At 50.4% G+C, this 17,360-nt stretch overlaps 1 protein-coding gene across 2 annotated transcripts in view; it reads left to right on the top strand.

The window, feature by feature from the left end:
• The window catches only part of IMMP2L (inner mitochondrial membrane peptidase subunit 2), a 488,390-nt gene that overhangs the window by 18,482 nt on the left and 452,548 nt on the right, over positions 1–17,360 (top strand). For both annotated transcript variants that reach the window (XM_014547169.1, XM_005875617.2), the window contains one exon: positions 14,718–14,854. In XM_014547169.1, the coding sequence (XP_014402655.1) occupies positions 14,720–14,854 (135 nt within the window). In that variant the 5' untranslated portion in view covers positions 14,718–14,719. The remainder of the gene's footprint in view (positions 1–14,717; positions 14,855–17,360) is intronic.

Below are 17,360 nucleotides of genomic sequence, written 5' to 3'. Positions count from 1 at the left end.
GGTATGTGGGTGCGATGTAAGCCGCCTGTGAGATTAAACCACCGGTCAAACCTATTGGTTAGCATCTGTGGATGCTCAGCAGCACTCAGGCCTGGAGGGTCTGTGGGGAGGAGGGAGGCAGGTTCTTCCTTCGGGGCCACAGCTAATTTGGGGGAAAGATAAGGGACAACACGGGTGCCAGCGGAGGGTGTGGCTGGTCCGCTCCTGGGAACTTGGAGCTGCCAGTGGGCACTGCGGGTCAGAGGGGAAGATTAGGCTTTTGACTCTCAGCTCCGTGGAGCTCATGCATGATTACAGGGGAGCCCTGTTTCTTGAACGTCTCCCACCTCGAACAGTTCGCTTCTCAACCTGACAGCCCTTTCGTGCTGCCGCCTGTGGGGCCAGCCACGCGTCTCTCAGGTGACAGACGAAGGAGAGAACGCACGAATCTCAGTCCGTTCACCACTGTTAACATCTCAGGAAATTGTGCTGTGAATATTTTCGTGTTTTTTTATGTTGTTGCTGCTTATAATTATTGTTAAATTTCCATTTTTTACTGTACATTTCCTTTCCTTTTTGTTTTTAAAGTGTTTATAGATCAAACAGTACAATAGACATGCACCGTGTGTAAGAAAGGTTAGAACAGGGAGTCATTTGGGGGTCTGCAACGGATTAATTCAAGTTACATGATTTCTAATGGGAAAAAGTGATTTGATTTTAGAACAGCCTTCTGGGATGAATTAAGTTTGAGAAAGGAGGTTCCACATTATACGTTCAGCTCTAGACGAGTCGGGTTCACCGGACGTATGACTTTATAGAGCTGGGTGCCCACCGCCTTGCCGTAGGGGGCCAGTCTGCACCGTGGCTGCTGCAGGTGTCTGGGGGGGGGGGCCCGTTTCTGCTCCTCACTCCCCCGTGGGCCCCCAGCACAGCCATTCTCACTGCTCGTCTCCTGGCTGTGGCTGGTGGGGCACCCCTGGCTTCAGCCACCACATTCCCCCTTTGTGTCTTTATTGGCAAATAGCTAACGTCTCTAGTTTAATGGGAGTTTGGTGGGTTTTCCCACCGATGGTGACGTTTACTAGGAAATGATTGAAGTGAGATGGGATCTTCGTTGACAGCACATAAAACGGCAGCAGCTGGCTGGTATGGGGGCTTTTCTGTGGTTCGGTTAGATTATTTGGGTATTCTGTGTGAGGAATCATTAACGTGAAGATTGGTACATAAATAAAGCCATTAAACATTGCAAGATAAATACAGCTGCCCCAGAAATAAGCACACATCTCAAAGCCCATGTTGGCTTCTCTGCCTGGGCATTGCTGCATGCAAATGGCATTTGTTAGTTTAGCTCACGGAGGCTGAAACCTGCGGCGATGAGCTTCAGCTAAACAAGAACCGGGCAAGGGGTCAGGGCTCGGATGGTACAGTGCGGGCCTCCGTCCACATGGCTCCTTGAGGCAGTGGTTTCAGCCTTTTTCTTTATCGTTTTCTTCTTAGTTTAATGGAGTGGACCCTTCCTCCAGGAAAATCTCTTTTGAAATGCGACCATTGAAAACAGGAACAGGAACAGATGACCGCCACGTGGCGCTGATGGGAGCAGGGCCCGGGCTCTGCGCTCTGCCCGCTGGTGGCAGCTCCCTCTGGCCCCGGAGCTGCTCGGGCACCAGAGCACAGATTGAAAAAAAAACACCACCACTGCTTTCAGGAAAAACAAGCTAACCACTTCCTACAAGCAAGCTGTTACCTGAAAAAAAAAAAAGTCTCAGTGCCCTGTAGTTGAGTGGGTTATGGAGACTCACCTGATTCTCGTTCCTCTCTGCTGCCTTAGGCATGAGGGCTGAGCTCTGGTTTGCTGAGGAAAAGGGCCCCATCAGCCGCTTGCTCTTCACTGTACACACACAGTTTACAAACCACTTTCTTCACAGTATCTGCACCTGCCAAGTACCAGCATCGGATGAGAGCCGGGGACAGCAGGTAGACGCAGGCACCGCGCACACGTGCGCTCACACACAGCACAGCCTGTTGCACGTGGCTGGGCCTTCCCCCCCACTCCCCTCATCTATGCCTCCATCATGTCCATCACGTTCCGAGTGTGACTTGGCTAGTTGACATGCACAGGAGCTTTTGAGGTTGGCTTGCCAAAATACTTAATGAAACATTATTGTTAGTAGTAAGTGATCAGAAGTGATTTAATCATTTCTTCAGTAAAACTGTGAAGAACATGGACTCCTTCAGGGCAAGTGAGCAAGCGTGGCTGACCTCACAGGAGAAGGCGCAGCGCCTGGAGGTGCGGGTGAGGGCAGGTGTGACGAGCGCTAGGCCAGGGGAGCGGAGGGTTGTGTGGGACCCCCAGGGGGCATCTCATTCAGACTCACCTGGTGGAGTGACAGCTCAGCAAACCTGACGGATGGTAAGAATTGGCCAGCTCGGCCGGTGTGGCTCAGTGGTTGATGAACCAGGAGGTCACTGGTTCAATTCCTGGTCAGGGCATGTGCCCGGGTTTCGGGCTCCATCCCCAATGTGGGGTGTGCAGGAGGCAGCCCATTGATGATTCTCATCATTGATGTTTCTCCTTCCCTCTCCCTTCCTCTCTGAAATCAATAAAAATATATATAAAAAGAGTTGGCTAAGACAAGGACAGGCGGGGAGAGTGATGGAGACAGAGGGGAGGGCATGAAGAAGGGCTTGGGGACCAGTGAGAGCAGGGCCACACTGGAAATCCCACGCTGGGTGGGGTCGCCGTGGTGACACAGGGACCTCTTCCTAGGAGCCCTGTGGCTAAAGGTGAGGAGCCCGATAGTCCCGTAGAAAGGGGAGTCGCTGAAGGTCGGTGAGCCCCAGGAGGGCACCCTGGCTGCCCGTCAGCCGTGGGTGATGGGGCCGCTCTCCAGAGCAGGAGGCCGGCCAGCGTGGGAGCCTGCGGGTCTCTTCCCACGGTGACATCCCCGATGGCCTCTCTTCTGACCTCTGTCTTTCCTGATGGGAATTTCACGGCCCGCGAAGCCCTATCACAGGGGAGAGCGACTCAGAGGCTCAGTGCTCTCTGCCCAGTGTGTGCCAGGGCCTCAGGTGTGTCTCCGGCTCCCAGGTGGGAGGCTGGGCGGCTGCACGGGGCTGCAGGTGCTCAGGATACGCGCGCTGACCCGAGAGGAGTGAATCCCCGAGGAAGAGGCGCCGGCTCAGGGCTCTGTTCCTGGTTATCGTTTCTCTGCGTCTCCCGCATCCTCTAGGCTTAGCCAATTTCAACATTGGATGTTTCCTAACAAACCCACAGGGGTCCGACCACTGACTGCCAGGACTGAGGGTCATTAACAAAACATTGTGTGTCTTAAATCGTTCAGAGGCACTTGCTTTGCATTTTACGACTGGATCCCAAGTTCACTTCACAATGGGATATGCAGCTCTAATCACCAAGGAGTGGCGGGAGCTGTGTTTACTCAGCTCAGCGGTTATATCTGGAAATTGCGCAGAAGGGTGGTTGGTTCATTGAAAACCATGTTTGTACCTGCACTCCCGGGAGCTTCGTTTCCAACGTCTATCTGAGAATGACCCTAAAAGACACTTATTTTAAAATAATATTTTGCATTTTATTAAACATCCGTTTGTAAAATACTTATGCTATTACACTAGATTAAAATGATCACTGCCTAATTTACCTTTTGAAGCTAAACCCCCAGTTCTTTAATAAGGTCTCATTTCTGCAAGTAATCCAACCCAGCGGTGGTGTTTAGTGGTTTAGGATCATTGCTGATGGTAACTGTTTCAGTCAGTGGTTCTCAACCTTCCTAACGCCTCGACCCTTTAGTACAGGTCCTCATGTTGTGGTGACCCCCAACCATAAAATTATTTTCGTTGCTACTTCATAACTGTAATTTTGCTACTGTTATGAATCGTAATGTAAATATCTGATATGCAGGATGTATTTTCATTGTTACAAATTGGACATAATTAAAGCATAGTGATTAATCACAAAAACAATATGTAATCATATATGTGTTTTCCGATGATCTTAGGCGACCCCTGTGAAAGGGTCGCCAGACCCCCAAAGGGATCTCGACCCACAGGTTGGCGACCCACAGGTTGGCGGCCCACAGGTTGAGAACCGCTGGTTTAGGTGATCAATTCCCCCGTGTTTAGCCGTAGGAGCGCCATCAAACAGGCCCCTTCCACGTGTCTCCTCCTTTTCCGGGCACTTCTTCACTCGGCGGCATCACCAGATGTCCCTGCTCCTCTTAGACCACCTGTGCCCCACGCAGAGTGAACCCCCTCTGAGGAGCCCAGGGACCAGAGTCCTCACTACGGGGGTATCTCTGCTTCTAGGTTTCCAGAAGGTTCTTCCTTGACCGCCCCCCCCCCCCCCCGTGTATTTGTATCTCCCTTTACACCTGGCCCCCAACCAACACCTCTACACATTTGCTCAGGCCTACAGTGCATCTAAAATAAAACTGGTTCCCTCATTGAACCCCTCCCTGCCCTCCTCAGCCCAGCCAATGAAATGCTATGTTCAAAAGTTAATGGGATTAATGGAGGTCGGAAGGAAACTTGTGGAGGTGCTGGTATATTTATGGAGCAGATTGTGGTGACGGTTGCATAGTGTACGCTGATCTCCAAACTCAACTTGTATACATTAAGTGTCTACAGCTTGCTTTTCTATGTCAATTATACTGCAATAAAGTATAGTTTTGTTGTTGTTTTTTAAAGGAAGATGACAGGTGAATTGCCATGGTGGGCAATGGAGGGTTAGTATAACTGCCCACTCCCAGCACTCTTCTATGTGAAAGAAATAACAAACATCCTTTCTCATTGTGATACACACACATGCACACACACGCATGCACATGCACACACATGCACACGTGCACATGCGTGCGCACACACAGGGAGCTGATTGGATGAGTCCCTTCTCCATCCACCGCAGTGGATGCCTGTCTTGGCTAGAGTCTGAGTGTCTAGCAGGCAAGGACCATGTCTTTTTGTGTATAATATGTAATTATAATGTGTGGGATGCGTCAAGGATAATGAGATCGTTTGGTCCTGTCTTTCACATCTTCCATTAGAAACCATGGCGGCACTAAAATAAAGTTTAATGTTTCGGTTCTTTTTCCCTTTTGACTCATGGGATGTTTCTCTCTGTCTTTGCATTTTGCACAGACTAGCATCGGCGTTTCTCTGTCAGTCCCTGGCTGCCTGCTGGCAAATCTTCAGTGGCCTAAACGTGACAGGGCTTATGGGGAAAGTAGGGTTCGGAACAGATGATTTGAAACCAGTGGAATTTGGTAAACAGAACTCACACAAAAAATGACAGTCAATCATAATAAAAATGGGTAGCTCTCACCCGGCATTGACACCCAGCGTCATGGTTTTGGGCAGCTCTCAACCCTGATGTTCCTCCTTCCAGCTGGGGGTGCATTGAAGTCATCCACTTCTGACAAAGACTCATTTCATCAAAGTTAAAAAACCTGATCCCAGATGTTGACTTATCAATTTTATTTTAGTTTAAACACAGAAAAATAGTGTGCACGTCTCCATCTGCACGAGCTTCCTCAGGTGACTTACAGAGATGGTGGAAGTCTTGAAGCCACCAAATGAGACTTTCCCTTTAAGTCTGAGAAAACTTGCTCTCGATGGTATCAAAGCCTTTAGCCCGGCCGGCGTGGCTCAGTGGTTGAGCCTCGACCTGTGAACCAGGAGGTCACGGTTTGATTCCCAGTCAGGGCACATGTCCAAGTTGTGGGCTCCATCCCCAGTGTGGGCTGTGCAGGAGGCAGCTGATCGATGTTCTCTCTCATCATTGATGTTTCTATCTCTCTCCCCCTCTCCCTTCTTCTCTGAAATCAATAAAAATATATTTAAAAAAAACAAAACAAAAAACCGTTATGTGCTGGGAAAGATAACATATGAGCCAGCACAACTGACATCATTGTCCTGCCTATGAGCTAATTTAAAATTTTATTTATTTATTTATGTTTGTTTATTTATTAATTTATTATTTATATATTTATTTTGATCCTCACCCAAGGACATTTTTCCATTGTTTTTTGAGAGAGAGTGGAAGGGAGGGAGGAGGGGGAGATGGAGAGAGGGAGGAACATCAGTGTGAGAGACACACATAGATTGGTTGACTCCCGCACACACCCTGATCTGGGCTGGGGATGGAGCCTGCAACCAGAGGTATGTGCCCTTAGAGTCGAACCCATGACCCTTCAGTCTATGTGCCAACGCTGTAACCACTGAGCAACCAGCTTGGGCTAATTTACATTTAAGAACTATCTGTCTTAGCAGACAAAAACTGATGCTAATTTGCGTTAGGATGTGAGGATAATATATACCAGCACTGAGAATTTAAATAATATGGAAAAGTATAGGATAAAGTAGAAATCCTTTGGCTGCCAATAAATATAGCTGTCATCATTTTGGTTCATTTTCTTCCTCACCTGACCTCTTTCTATGATTAGCATCGAATCGTGACCTCCTGGTTCATAGGTTGACGCTCAACCACTGAGCCATGCCGACTGGGCTACTTTTATATTTTTAATTTTATATTTATCTTTGAGTTATGTGGAAGTTATCTTTCTGTGATGATTCTCCCCCCCCTTTAAATTGTGGCTAATTATTTCAAAATCCTTTGTTATTTCTGCCTCCCCTCCCCCAATTAATATCTTTGGATCTTTTCTGGGTTTACTGTTTTATCAGCTATGACACACTCAGTGGTTTAAAACATGCTCCCTCTCAGTTCCACGGCCAGACATTCAGGAGCAGCTCAGTTCACAGTCAGGCTCAGCGTCTCTCTTGCGGTTGAACTTCAGACTTCAACCCAGGCCCAGGCCTCTGAAGGCTTAATCCAGGCAGAGGCACAGCTTGTGGGCGCTCCTCACCCACTGGCCCAGGTGCTGCTGGCCATGGGGGGGGGTGGGGCGGGGCGGGGCTCTGCCAGGGCCCCCTGTTCCCATGGCGGGTGCAGGAATCGTTTTAAACCATACAGCTCCCTTTTGTTCCATTCATGTGCATGTCCGCTCTGCACGAATAGCACAGCTTCCACACAGGAACATCACAGCTTCCACACAGGAACATCACAGCTTCCACACAGGAACATCACAGCTTCCACACAGGAACATCACAGCTTCCACACAGGAACATCACAGCTTCCACACAGGAACATCACAGCTTCCACACAGGAACATCACAGCTTCCACACAGGAACATCACAGCTTCCACACAGGAACATCACAGCTTCCACACAGGAACATCACAGCTTCCACACAGGAACATCACAGCTTCCACACAGGAATATCACAGCTTCCACACAGGAACATCACAGCTTCCACACAGGAACATCACAGCTTCCACCCATGGATTCACAGAGAGCCACGCCCAGCTGGCGGAATGTCCCATCATGCTGTGCTCTACTGATTGGACGCGGCTGTTGGCTCTTACTGGTCAAGTAGCTAAAAATAGATATACACAGTAATAGTGATAATCTTGGGGCATCCGAAGTCGCTTTCTTCCCCACCTCTGGGACTGCTTTGGAATTATGGTAGGGCGCACTGTGTTTCATTGCTGACGCCTGCTTACAGCATTAAATATTTTTTTTACACTATTTCATACTCCATGAGTAATTTTAAATGCTTTGGTTGGCAGATACGTCGCCCCAAGTTGGTGAAATTTCTCAGGCATCTTAAACAGACTCTTCTAATATACCAGCAAGGAGGCAAGGTCAAAACGAGGCCTTCATGCGGGGGAGCACCCACATAACACTCAGCACCCCAGGGGTCCCTGGCCTTCCTGGCCCCAGGTCCAGAGTCCCATCTGCTCTAGTCCCAGCAGGAGCCTCTTTGTACTCTGACCTCTGCGCGGCCTTCTTTTTGAAACATCTGTATGTGGCCAGCCTGGTGTCCGTTGCGTTTCAAGTGCGTGTGCCATGCGCGCTGGCACTTATAAGTCAAAGGGACTATAGGCACACATTCCACAGTCTCAGTTGTTGTTACTTTCCCTTTTCACTGGGTGAGTCTTCTCCTCTGGCTTGTATATATATATATTTTTAAATGTTTTTATTGATTTCAGAGAGGAAGAGAGAGAGAGACAGACAGACAGACAGACAGACATCAATGATGAGAATCATTGATTGGCTGCCTCCTGCATTCCCCCTACTGGGGATCGAGCCCACAACTTGGGCATGTGCCCCTGACTGGGAATGGACCCGTATCCTCCTGGTTCATGGGTCACCGCTCAACCACTGGGCCACACTGGCCAGGCGATGGCATCTTTATCCGGGCAGAGCCTGCCCACTGCGGTCTGAACTCCTGTGGACACGCAGCTGCCCCTGACTGGGAATGGACCCGTATCCTCCTGGTTCATGGATCACCGCTCAACCACCGGGCCACACTGGCCAGGCAATGGCATCTTTATCCGGGCGGAGCCTGCCCACTGCGGTCTGAACTCCCTGTGGACACGCAGCTGCTGTGGATGGGCTGTGGGCAGCCTTCCAGAACTTCCCACCGTGTTTGGACAGGTTTCGTTTTTGCCAGGCTGCTAATCAGGGCCTTGGTGTGCTTCAGTGCTCGGGGAGCCTGTGTTTCTAAGTTTACATTTATCATCCTGTTAATAGGAACATCCCTGCTGGCCTTGTTGCCGGTCATGTTGCGTTCCCCAGGCCCACCTCTCTGTGACCTTGTCTTCCCAGCTTTGCCCTTAGGGTCTGGGGGCCTTGCTTATTTTGAGAAACACTCCTATTTCTTTTCCCAACTCCGATCAAGGGAAAAGCCATGTTTTGGCTCTTGCTCTCTTGACTTAAATTTGAGTTGGTGTCTTACACTGACTCACCTGCAGGCATTTGTAGTCTGGGAAAGGAAGCAACACATTTGAGGCATGAAGAGTAGGGGTCAGGATAGGGTTTTCATGAGACCCTGCAATCACGTTCTTTAAAAATTGTTATAGGTCCAGAGATATGGATGCATGGAACAGACTGATAGATCTCAGAGGCAGGGGGTTGGGGGAGTGGGAAGAGATTAATCAAAGAACTTATATGCATACTAGAGGCCCAGTGCACAAAATTCATGCACTGGGGCGGAGGGGGGGTCCCCTCAGCACTCTCGCAATCTGGGAGCCCTTGGGGGATGTCCGACTGACGGCTTAGGTCTGCTCCCCAGCCGTGAGCCTGGTTTCTGGCTGAACGGCACTCCCCCTGTGGGAGTGCACTGACCACCAGAGGGCAGCTCCTGCATTAAGCATCTGCCCCCTGGTGGTCAGTGCACATCAAAGCGACCGGTTGTTCTGCCATTCAGTCGATTTGCATATTAGCCTTTTATTATGTAGGATATGCATAACCCATGGACACAGACAATAGTGTGGTGAAGGCCTGGGTTAGGGTGGGGGCTGGGTGGAGGGGGACATCTGTAATACTATCTACAATAAAAATAAATTTAAAAACTTTGCCTATTCAGGTTGAGGAGCTAGGCTACAGCTATAATATTCAGAATTCCTGAAATGATCTGTGGTAAAATCTAGTTAAGTAAAAGTTATGTAATTCAAGGATAACATTGTTACCTTCAGCCTTATATAATACTGTAACTTGCTTACATCCATCTCTGTTTTTGGGTCAAAATACTTAATTATCTTTCCATTGGAAATAACTGGCAATGAAGAAAAGTTTTGTTAGCTGTTACAGTGTCAGACGAGGAACAAGACTGTGTTAATCTTGCAATGCACTGTTTGCTGGCGCTATTTTTGCACAGTGAAGCTATAGCCTTACAGGAAAACGAGAAAGTTTAATAATGAAACATTCATCTTCTTCATGAAAATACAATGCCTGTTCCACTGACTGTGGAGGCCTAAGGAGACCCTTGTACAAACAGGAGGAATAGGGCTGCTGTGAAAAGTAATTAAGAAACAGGTATGAAGCATGTTAGACAGTTGGCCAGTTGGGAGGTAGGTGAGGGGCGGGGCTGATCCCTGGGATGCTGGATGATGAGCTTGGGGAGCGGACCGCGTGGCCTTTCCAGGGATGTTTTCCCAGCATTCCCGTGACTGCCTGGTGCCCACTTTCCTCTGGTGTATTTTGTCCCCTTCTTGTGTTAGGTCCTCAATGTTGCCATCTTTTTATTTCCCTGTGTCACTCCTATTTCTTAGCTTTGACTTTTGAATGGTTTTGAGATTTTTCTTTTGAGGAGGATGCTTTTTCACAGCTTCTTTTAATTTTTTTTTTTAAAAAAGCCAATGTCACACACAGCCTAAATGCTAAATAAAACCGTATTTTTATTTTCATGTTATTTTTTTTTAGCTATTCAGTAAGTATTCTGATACTGGAAATATGATCTCTTGCCAATTGAGAATATGATTGCTTCGGGAAGAAATAGGTTTATGGTGAAATGATCCGAAGTCCCCTAATTGCTGTGTTTAGGTTGTAGATAAGTACCTGGTGGTTTCATTTACACATATTTCAGTGGCTGCATTATTGGAGTCCGGTCCACAGTCCCTTTAAATTGCACTTAATGATGGCACTTACGCTTTTGTGTTAAGTTGGAAATAATGTGGAAACCCAGATTCCGTGGTTATTGCAGCAGAAAGCCTACGTCCTCTGCTGGCTACTGGGGATCGCTTAAGAGGGTTTTCTCACTCTACAGAAAGCTGTTCCCTGTCCGGTTAATTTTTATGATAAACCAGTTTTGCGGAATCTACGGATGGCATGTGGAGGCTGAGGTTTGAGATGGGGCCTTCGCTGTGAGTGCAGGCACAGTGTGTCTGCTTGGCGATAAGGCGAGGGGGCCTTTCTGGGACGGGTGGCCTGCGCCCGCGCCCGGAAGGCCCGTGGAGTGCGGTGGCTTTTGTTCAGTATGCTCCATGGATATAGTGGCGTCATGAGGGGTTCCATGTCGCTAAGGAAGGAAACGGGCAAGTGGGAGACTAGTTTCAGATGAGCTTCTGTGCCATCAAACCTGAGCAGGTGGCGGGAGGAGGGGCCTTTGCAGGGCAGGGCCTCACGTGGCAGAGAGGGGCCGGCATCGCCAGGAAACTTGCTTCCAGGGGCCCGCCGAGTGGAACTAGGGTTTTACACCACCTGAAGGCTCATTTAAACACAGCCTTCGTTTCAGGAGTGCAGCCACAACCAGGTGTGCCTCCTATTTAAGCACAGTTTTCTCAGGCGCGATGTTGGCAACCGAACGCCGTACGAGAAGAATGAGGGTGCTGATGAAAACGATCCCTCTCCCCAGGATGGCGGCAGTGCCCGGGGTAACTGATTAGAGGACATTTTCTCGGAGGAGGCGGCGTCCGGTGCTTTTTAGCGTGGTCGCTTCAAACATTCACGGCATGAAGAAAGGACCGGACCATCCCAGTAATTATTGGGCAACGTGTATGGAAAAGGACATGTGTCCGCGGGAGCAGAACGGGGACGCCACAGGACTCTGACCCTCTCGTGTGTATGACGTGGCGGGGACGTGTACTGTTCAGGCCTTCGTTCTGGGCGGTTTCTCAGTATTCGGGGATGGTTAGACGCTTGGAAGTGTTTTACTGTCACGAGGGACAGGTGCTCTTCACCAGGCAGCCGGGCAGGACTTCGCGGGGATGCTGAGCCTCTCAAAGTGGCGGCCACCTGCTTGCACGGTCGCTTTTGTTTTTGCCCTTGGATGGGGCAGAACCTCACACCTCAGATCAGCCCCCCAACCCCCCGACGTTCTTGGAGAAAGTCTCAGCAGGAAGCCACTCGTCCGGACTTGGGTGTGGGAGCCGGGGGTGCCTTGGGCCGCAGTAGGATCGTGGAAACTCTGCGTGAAGGGGCAGCAGCCTTTGTCCCTCTCGTGTTTAACGTGCTCCTGTGCGCAGTTCCAGCTTCTTTGTTTCCCTTTTAAACTAGTTGTTTCATAAAAGCAAAGTCTTGCCCGGCCAGTGTGGCTCAGTGGTTAAACGTGGACCTATGAACCGGGAGGTCAGGGTTCGATTTCTGGTCGGGGCACATGCCCGGGTTGTGGCCTCGATCCCCAGTGGGGGGCGTGCAGGAGGCAGCCGATCAACAATTCTCTCTCATCACTGATGTTTCTATCTCATTCTGTCTCTCCCTTTCTCTCCGAAATTAATAAAAATATATTAAAAAAATAAAAGCAAAGTCTTTTCTCTTTTTGAAACTTAACATCTCAAGCCTAAAAGGCGACTTTGTATCTATTCGTAGTGGGAGCGCTTTTCTCTGTGTTAGTATCTGCAGGCGCCAAGGAGAAACGATAGGAAATGGATAGAAATGCAGGATGCTGGGCACAGAGAGGACCTTAGGAATGGCAGCCAGTGCCTTTCTGTTTATGGATGAGGTTACGGATGAGGAAACTGAGGCCCAGAGTGAGCCGGTCAGACAGGCAGCTGGATCTGGGCCACCTTGGCCCCTGACCGTCACCGCTGACTCTCACCGTTGGGCTCTGTCCTGGGGTCACCGTGACCGCAGAGAGAGGCGGTGTGGAGCGGACTGCACATGGGGAAGAGGGGGAGGCTCAGAATTCTGTTATGTAACTTCTGTTAATTTTTAAAAATTTATACCGCCGTCGTGCATGCTGCGTCCTAGCAGGGACGCCGTGGCATTCTTCGACTGGAACGCATCCCCAGTGTTGATCTGCTGGCGTCCCCGGCTATGGACGGAGGCCCGTGCGTGCAGGGCCCCGGGAGCCGCAGGGAGAACATGTCTGGGCTTTCACTCGGTCATGTTGCTGCTTTTGGTCTAAGAACCACAGGTGGACAGAAGCCTGTTTTCCAATTTGCACCTGTCCTGTCCTTTTTTTTGAGTCTAAATCCTCCAGTGTCTAAGCCTATGTGTCCCGACCGTTGAACACATTTGACTTTACTGCTTCAGCAAGCCCAGGCTCACGTGGTCAAAGCCAGCTCGCTGACTCCCTGAAACAGGGATGCCCTCAGGCTCGCCGAGATGGGAGCTGTCAGCGCTTTTCTCCTGTGTGAAGGAAAGCGCTTACTGTGGGCGAGCGAAAGTCAGGGGTGTCTAAGTTCAGATCTCAGGAAGCTGTCAGAAGCAGGCCGTGTCCGTCCTGGCCTGCGATGGCTACTTACCACCTTCGGTGAAATAGGCTGATCGCGGCTCGAGTGGGGAAATCCTTCCCCCGGGACTTGGTTCTGCCGAGAGCTGGGGAGAGAGTGCGCTGAGGAGGTGGGCTTGTTGCTGGGACGGGAAGAGGCAGGCCTCACCCCATAGCATCTGTATACCAGCGGGACTTCCTAGGGTGACCTCTCCTTCCTCTGTAAATGTCAGAAACCAGCCCTAACCGGTTTGGCTCAGTGGATAGAGTGTGGGCCTGCAGACTGGGGGGTCCCAGGTTCAATTCCGGTCAAGGGCATGTACCTTGCTTGCGGGTGCATCCCCAGTAGGGGGTGTGCAGGAGGCAGCTGATCGATGTTTCTCTCTCATCGGTGTTTCTAACTCTCTATCCCTTTCCCTTCCTCTCCGTAAAATATCAATAAAATATATATATTTTTAAAAATGTCAGAAACCAACAGAAGTTCAAAGAAGAAAGTAGTCACCCTCTGCATCCGGAATTCCCAGCATCCGGGAATAGCCGTTTGATAAGCCTGCTTTTTCCCAGTCTCTCTCTAAACTTGAATAACTATACAAGTGATAGTAGTCACCCTCTGCATCCGGAATTCCCAGCATCCGGAATTCACCGCTCTTAGCCGTTTGATAAGCCTGCTTTTTCCTAGTCTCTCTCTAAACTTGAATAACCATACAACTGACATCAGGTGTTTGTTGAAGGATTAAAACAGTAATACAAGTGATATTGTTTTACTTACTTTTATATGTACATATACATTTATATAGAAAATGTAGAAAGTGGTGTTTAGGAAGAGTTTTTAAATGATGGAGAGTGGTTTGTCTCTCATTTAATGCTGCAGGGCAATTATAGGGCCTCCACAGCACTGGGGACTTGGGACCCCTTTATTCTGTAGCTCTGCCATATGTATTTTAAAAAAACATATTTTTATTGATTTCAGACAGGAACGGGGAGGGAGAGATAGAAACATCAATGATGAGAGAGAATCATTGATCGGCTGCCTCCTGCACACCCCCACTGGCGATCGAGCCCACAACCTGGGCATATGCCCTGACCAGGAATTGAACCAGGACCTCCTGATTCAAGGTTGATACTCAACCACTGAGCCATACTGGCCGGGCTGCCACCTTTAACTTGAGAAGGCCACTCTTGCTCCTATCACCACCTCGGTATCACAGGTATCATGAAATGAGCAACAGGAAAGGGAGGGCACGCTCCTTGTAAGGGTGCCATGTGGGAGTATGTCACTTCTGCTCATACCCCATTCATTAAACCTGGTCACATGGTCACACATAGCTGCAAGGGAGGCTGAGCAGCCACTGAAGTGTCTCATTGAAACTTCTATTATGTGGAAGAGAACAGGTGAGGGTACAAGGAGCACCTCATCGGAACCCTCAGCCACAGGAAAGGGTTTGCTTTTTTCCCCCGTACCCGTTGCTTTGTGAGGAAACATTTTCCACGGAAGTTATTAAGTGGACTTGAGCTACTGAAAAGAGTTACCCAGAGTGAACACGTTTCCATCTGGGATTTTGAGTCACGTTTATTCCAGTGGTTACAGGGACGTGTGTGAAATATATTGAGATGAGGTGGCTTCTCCTTAAACTCTTATTTTTTTCTGGTGCTGCTTTTTGCGTCTTTCTTTTCCACCGTTTTTGATATTTGTTTGATACTTAGTTTCATACTTGTTTTTCTCTGTGTTGGCAGGTATGGCGCCGGCTCAAGGCTGGGCGAGACGGTACTTCAAGGCCTTCTGTAAAGGCTTCTTCGTGGCGGTGCCGGTGGCCGTGACCTTCCTCGACCGGGTGGCCTGCGTGGCGCGAGTGGAGGGAGCATCCATGCAGGTGACAGTGAATGCGCCTTCATTCTCACAGCACACGCGTCACTCTCTCTCAAGCACTGGAGACGCGGTTTCTCTGTGTCACTTCTGTGCTGGGACCTGAAAGGCTATAGAAAGACCTTGAGGTTTAACTTTCCTGACTTTTTAATAAGGTTTTTCCAATGTAATTCACAATCAGAGGAGAGGCGAAGAAAAATAATTACTGGATTGTTATCTGTATCTGTCTACTTCTCTATATATCTTTTTAGGAATTGTAAATGGAGATTCTAAATAAGTTTTTTTTTTATCCTCCCCCCTGGATAGTTTATTGATTTGAGACAAAGAAAGAGAGAGAAAGAGAGAGAGGGAGAGAGAGAGAGGGAGAGAGAAAGAAAAACATAGGTCGGCTCCTAGGTATGTGCCATGACTGGGACTCAAACCCACAACCTTTTGGTGCACGGGAGGAGGATGCTCCATCCAACTGAGCCACCCGGCCAGGGCGTAAATGGGGGTTCTAAAGAAATGTTACTGAATGACGTCGTATTTTGTGAATCTGCTTGGGATTTTAAGCCATTTTAGTTCTCTATATTTGAATCTATACCTAAATATCTTTTTAAGACCAAATTATTAGTGCGGATGCAGGCTGGGTTTGGGCCAGAGTCAGCACTCTGTTGAGCTGTACACCCAGTAGGTAGAAGGTCCCAGCCCAGAGCCCTGGTCCCAGGTCGTAGAGGGTTCTTTCGGTGCCGGCCACACTTCAGTTACCAGCAAGGAGTGGAGACCTCCGACGGTTAATGCCGGCGTCTCCTGGGCTGACTTAGAGGAACCATGACCGTCCTTGGGTGCTGTCTGGGGCCCCGCGGTCATGCAGGGAAGGAGCCTTTGCGTTTGTAATGGGGTTTGTTGCTTCTGTGGCTGGATGCTGGCCTGGTGTAAGTTCATGCACTATGCCAGCGGTTCTCAACCTGTGGGTCGCGACCCCTTTGGCGGTCGAACGACCCTTTCACAGGGGTCACCTAAGACCATCCTGCATATCAGATATTTACATGACGATTCATAACAGTAGCAACATGACAGTTATGAAGTAGCAACGAAAATAATTTTATGGGTGGGTCCCAACATGAGGAACTGTATGTAAAGGGCCAGAAGGTTGAGAACCACTGGAGAGCGTTGGCCTGTGGACTGAAGGGGCCCAGGTTGGACTCCAGTCCAGGGCACATGCCTGGGTTGCAGATTCCATCCCCAGCGGGGGGCGTGCAGGAGGCAGCCGATCCATGATTCTCTCTCATGATTGATGTTTCTAGCTCTCTCTCCCTTCCCCTCTGAAATCAATTTAAAAGAAAAAGAAAAAGAAGGGACACAGCCTGCGGGCCTGAGGCAGGTGCCGCCCCTCTTCTCCAGGAGGCTCACCTCCCGCCCCGGAAGTGGTTCTTCTGGAAGTCAGGAGGCTGAGGGCCTGTGGGGGGCTCAGGCAGGTGCCCCCTCTCTTCTCCGGGAGATTCACCTCCTGCCCCGGAAGTGGTTCTGCCGGAAGTCAGGGCGTGGAGGGTCTGTTCGGGGGCTCAGGCAGGTGCTGCCCCTCTTCTCCAGGAGGCTCACCTCCCGCCCCGGAAGTGGTTCTTCCGGAAGTCAGCGCGGAGGGTTTGTGCGGGGAGGTTCAGGGCAGCAGCCCCGAAGGGCCTGGGTCCGGTTCCGCTCCGAGGCCAGGGCCTTCCACGGCGGCCTGAGCGTCAGCCCACCATCCCGGGGGCTCCTGTCCGGGGAGCAGGCGCCACGGCTGGGTTTGCAGCTGTAAGAAGCTCGGGGCCTGCGCTCCTTCGCCCCCAACTCGCGGTGGAAACAAGCCCAGAGGGAGGTGGGTGCCGGCCGCAGAGGCGGGGGTGCCGGGCCTCCACCTGGTGGGGTCACGGTGCCGCCTTCGGGGCTCGTGGGTGATGGGCGACAGGAGTGAAGGTGGAAACAGTGGGGTGGCGGCTGGTCTGGGAGGTGGTGCTGGAGGTGGAGACGCTGGCGGGGTCGGAGGCGGAAGAAGGGCGTCCCTGGGTCTGCTCCGTCCAAACACTTTGAAGCCGGAGACGGACCCGGGGCGCCGGGCGCACGAGGCTCCACTGACCTCCTTTGCTGCAGTTTTCCAAGCCGCCTGCCCGGGTGGCGGTCCTGGTGACCTGGTCACTTACCCGTCAGTTACCGCTTAGCTCCTCTCGGACCCTCATGGTGCCCTGTCCAGCCGCGGTTCCTGGAGGCGGGCGGCGGGGGTACATTCAGGTGAAGAGAGTTAGAGACTAGTGAGGACTCCTCCAGCCCTGGCTCGTTTGGCCCAGAGGATAGAGCGTCTGCCTGCGGGCCAAGGGGACCCGGGTTCGATTCCGGTCAAGGGCATGTGCCTGGGTTGCAGGCTCCTTCCTGGCTCGAGCCCTGGTTGGTGCTCATGCAGGAGGCAACCGATCGATGTGTTTCTCTCACATCCATGTTACTCTGTCTTTCCCTCTCTCTTCCACTCTCCCTGACAGGTGAGGATTAAAAAAAATAAA

Source organism: Myotis brandtii, unplaced genomic scaffold, assembly GCF_000412655.1.
Source record: "Myotis brandtii unplaced genomic scaffold, ASM41265v1 scaffold466, whole genome shotgun sequence".
In the NCBI taxonomy this organism is placed as follows: domain Eukaryota; kingdom Metazoa; phylum Chordata; class Mammalia; order Chiroptera; family Vespertilionidae; genus Myotis; species Myotis brandtii.
Note: the sequence above shows the minus strand (reverse complement) of the source record. Positions and strands in the feature narration are given on the sequence as shown.